At 34.3% G+C, this 3,986-nt stretch overlaps 1 protein-coding gene across 1 annotated transcript; it reads left to right on the top strand.

The window, feature by feature from the left end:
• The first annotated feature begins 2,207 nt into the window (after positions 1 to 2,207).
• LOC112502307 lies at positions 2,208 to 3,050 on the top strand. The gene has a single exon (XM_025106187.1). The coding sequence runs from the start codon at positions 2,208 to 2,210 to the stop codon at positions 3,048 to 3,050; it is 843 nt and encodes a 280-aa protein (XP_024961955.1).
• Positions 3,051 to 3,986: the final 936 nt, after the last annotated feature.

Genomic DNA, 3,986 nt, shown 5'->3' with positions numbered 1-3,986 from the left:
GGGTTTCTTATATTGGTTGCTTATGAGATTTTGTACATTTACTCCAGGGGGTAATTAGGACATTTTTTGATGCTTTGGAAGCATTCTAAGTGTGGTAGCTTGGACCTGCTTTGTGACCTCATTTTGGAGCTTTTCGGTATTATACGGTTGCCCGGTGAGTTATATAGTTAATTGTTACATATTGATTTGAACATATATATTTTCATATGAATGTTTTCGGTCTTAATTTGAGTCACATGATCTTGACTTTTCTTTGATTTCGTCTCTTGAGTTTATTCCATATTACTATCTTGGTACATCGGTTTGCTTTCCCGATCCAGACTCGTTGTTTTGTTCCTTGAATTGTATGACATAGTACGGGTACAACTTTGTGTGGCACGCCGGAAGTTTATGGCCAAGTCAAGATCCCGGGTTGGACGGGTGAGACTTTCTGCGGTTGTGAATACTCATTGCTCGAAGAGGAGAAAAAGCAATGAGTATGGAACCTTGGCATATACCCGGTAGAGGAAGGCGGGCAATGCGAGGTTTCCTATAATGTACGATTCTGATTCGGACTTTGGCATGAGCCCGAAAGGTGAAGGACGGGGTGATGCACTGTCCTCGTTATGTTTATCGATTCGATCTCTTTAATCTTGATATTTATTAGTATTCTAACGTTGTTGAATATATTTGGTTATTGATCCTGTTTCAATGTTGTATTGAGCATCAAATGGTATATTATGGTGATTTGAATATGAAATTCTATAATCTTAGCATCCTGTACTTAATTGTTCACTCGGTTTCTTGTAAGTCTCGGTTTGCATTTGGATGATGTTTTGAACTCTTTTATTGATAAGAGTATATTATATATGTTTATATACATGTGCGATATTGATATGTAATACTTAACTATCTAACTCACTAAGCGTTGGCTTACCGTTTAAGTGGCAACTGTAAGATTTATTTAATTAATTTGGCCTAAACTATTAATATCATTATATATATAAGTTTATTAATCCATAATTATTCTCTTATTATTAATTATTCCCATATTTACATGCAGGTCCTCTAACTATTGTGATGGTCAATATTGGTCCCTGTGTATTAATTATTTATATGTTGGTTATCATTCATTTATGTTCTCTGTTGCCCTAATTCTAAAATCTCTCTCTCTGGAAACCGACGATGGCACCAAGCAAGGGATAAAAATTGAGAGTTCATCAAGAACACATACGACAATTAATCCATCATCATTAAGGGTAATTAAGAGGACTATTRAAGGATAATCAATGGCTTCTTCATCTTCWACAAATCAACATCCTATGAACTTCTCTTCAAGTATGTATCTTTAATCTCATCTCTTAATAAGAATTATGAGATTGATCCTGTTAATATGTTTGATTGATTTTACATGTGGTATCAGAGCGGGTTAAAATCTCATGTATATAATCGTTAACCTGTCAATTTTAAAAAATCAATTCAATATACATATAATATGCTTACTGTCGCATACTTCGATATGATGATATCAATTCAATATGAATATAATATAGTTTATGGCGCATGCATCGAGACATCATATCATCAAATTGATTCATATGCTTACTGAATATAATATATTTTATGGCGCACGCATGCAAAATTTTTTTAATGTAAATTGATTCATATGCTTACTGCATATTTCGATGACATCATATCATCAAATTTCATATTGAATATCATATTTAAATTAATTAATATTTGGATGACACCATCATAAATTCAATATTGATTATATGATTACTATATATTTCGAATTTCATGAGAATTTCCTTACGGCATGTTTTTATTAATCTCAATAAAACCCTAATTAAACAAGTAGCAACTTTGATGTTAATTTAGATAACTAATACAACGAATAGTTATCTAAATTAATGTAAAAGTTTAATTATGTTATTGTACATAATTCTTTAAATTGTCATTCAATGAACCCAACGGTAAATTGATTGACAATTTGAAGAAAGAAGTATAAGCATTATTTGCATATTTGTCACATTTTCTACCCAACGGTGATATGTGATTTATATGTATTCATGATATGCCTATAGGATTTTAATAATTTAATTGTTTTGCTTGACCAACGTTAGGTTGGCAATTAAATTATGAATTTGTCAATAATTTCATTGTGTTCTAATTAGATTATATGTTATTATTGTCCTTATTGTACCCCTTAATTGCTTTTGATTTAAATGCTTAAAGAGCCTAATTACACTGATACTGAAATTTCAGCCCCTTTGGTCGGTCATACTGGCTTACTTTCCTCAATTGACCTCCTTAATGGGATGAACTATTCCTCATGGATTGAGCAAATTAAAACAGCACTTGGAGTGATGGAACTAGACTTTGCATTAAGGGTTGATCGCCCTCCTCCCATAACCGATAAATCTACGGTTGAGGAAAAACGTGTTACCGATCAGTGGGAACGATCAAACGGCATGTCTCTAATGATCATGAAGAACTCCATTTCCTTGGCCATTCGTGGAGCAATCCCTGATTCTGAAATGGCAAAAGGATATCTTAACTCGGTTGAGGAGCAATTCAAAGGCACCTCTAAAGCCCATGCTAGTACACTTATCCTTAAAATGCTCACAACTAAGTACGATGGAGTTAGTGGCGTACGTGGACACATATTGATAATGAATGACATGGCCAACAAACTTAAAAGTATGGACATGAAAATATCCGAAGGCTTCTTAGTTCATTTCATTATGACTTCCCTTCCGGCTCAATTCGGGCCTTTTAAAATTAACTATAATACTCAAAAGGAAAAATGGAAGATGAGTGAACTAATAGCCATGTGTGTTCAAGAAGAGGAGCGTCTAAAAATAGAAAAACCCGACGTTGCTCATCTAACCACCACTACTTCCAATAAGAGGAAGTTCAATGATGGCGCAAAGGGTTCACACAAGGGGAATAAATCAAATACTAGTCCGAACAAGTCTCAGAAAACTGGTCCTAGTAAAAGTGGAACTAAGAGAGTGGCCAAGTGTAGATTCTGCAAGAAACTTGGTCACACTCAGCATGACTGCTAATAACTCTCATTTTGTGAGAGTTATTTGTTGTTCAATACCCTTATTTTATTGTATCGTTGGTACCCATTTTGCTCTTATCTTGTATTTTTGGTCCAAAATATGTTAAGAGGTGATGAAAGGTCAAGAATTTAATTATTTTCTAAAAAACCCATTACTGTTGGTAAAATGCCCACGTTCTGCTCGCATGCATTCTATGACGTATTTTCATCAAGTTGGATTTGAACGAAATGCAAATATGAACTCTCTTGAGTTTTAATGAGATTTAATTCTGAGTTCAGACCTAAACATCGAGTTGCTTGGAAGAATGGGCCTAGTTAAGTTATAAAAAGACAATAAAGTACTCCTACCTTTATTTTGATTGAAAAGCCTTCTTTTCATAATTTATTGGAGTACTTTTACCTTTTGCAACCTTTCAAAGAAGAAGTGACATGGCCAGAGATAAAGTAGCTTTGTGGTGATGGGTGGTCCTTACCCTTTGGACAATGCAAATTTTTATCCATTAGACAAAGAGTTTGTCCGGTCCTCACATTTTCCTATATTTTGAAGACTTTATCTCAGCTGGAAGGCATCCACTCCACCAGCAATTTAGCTAAGCAACCTTGGAGCATTCTTTCAAGCTTTACAGCAGTAGAGCAAGTTTAATTTTAGCTTGTAATTTAATTTTCGTAGTTAGTTTTTAATTCTCGCCACTGTGTATTGTATGCCCTCTGTGGGCAACAGTTTAAATATTATTTTCAGTTCAAGTATTTCTTATGCATTTTTCTTGTTCTGTTTCCGTTATGTTTTCTAATTTCATTATGAGCTAAGCACCCCTTTGGGTGTGGGTGTGAGTCAAGCTTAAGAATTTAAGGGCACACTTGGGTGTTGCCAATTTTATTGATTCTTAAGCTTGGTCATTTAAGTCGAGACGTAAACTCGACGCAAATAAGCTGATCA

Source organism: Cynara cardunculus, unplaced genomic scaffold (genome assembly GCF_001531365.2).
Source record: "Cynara cardunculus var. scolymus isolate 2C unplaced genomic scaffold, CcrdV1 Un_Scaffold_1194, whole genome shotgun sequence".
Lineage (NCBI taxonomy): Eukaryota > Viridiplantae > Streptophyta > Magnoliopsida > Asterales > Asteraceae > Cynara > Cynara cardunculus.
Note: the sequence above shows the minus strand (reverse complement) of the source record. Positions and strands in the feature narration are given on the sequence as shown.

Excerpts from the sequence above, each read along its gene's own strand:
- LOC112502307 (XM_025106187.1), top strand. The coding sequence starts at position 2,208 with ATGCTTAAAGAGCCTAATTACACTGATACTGAAATTTCAGCCCCTTTG.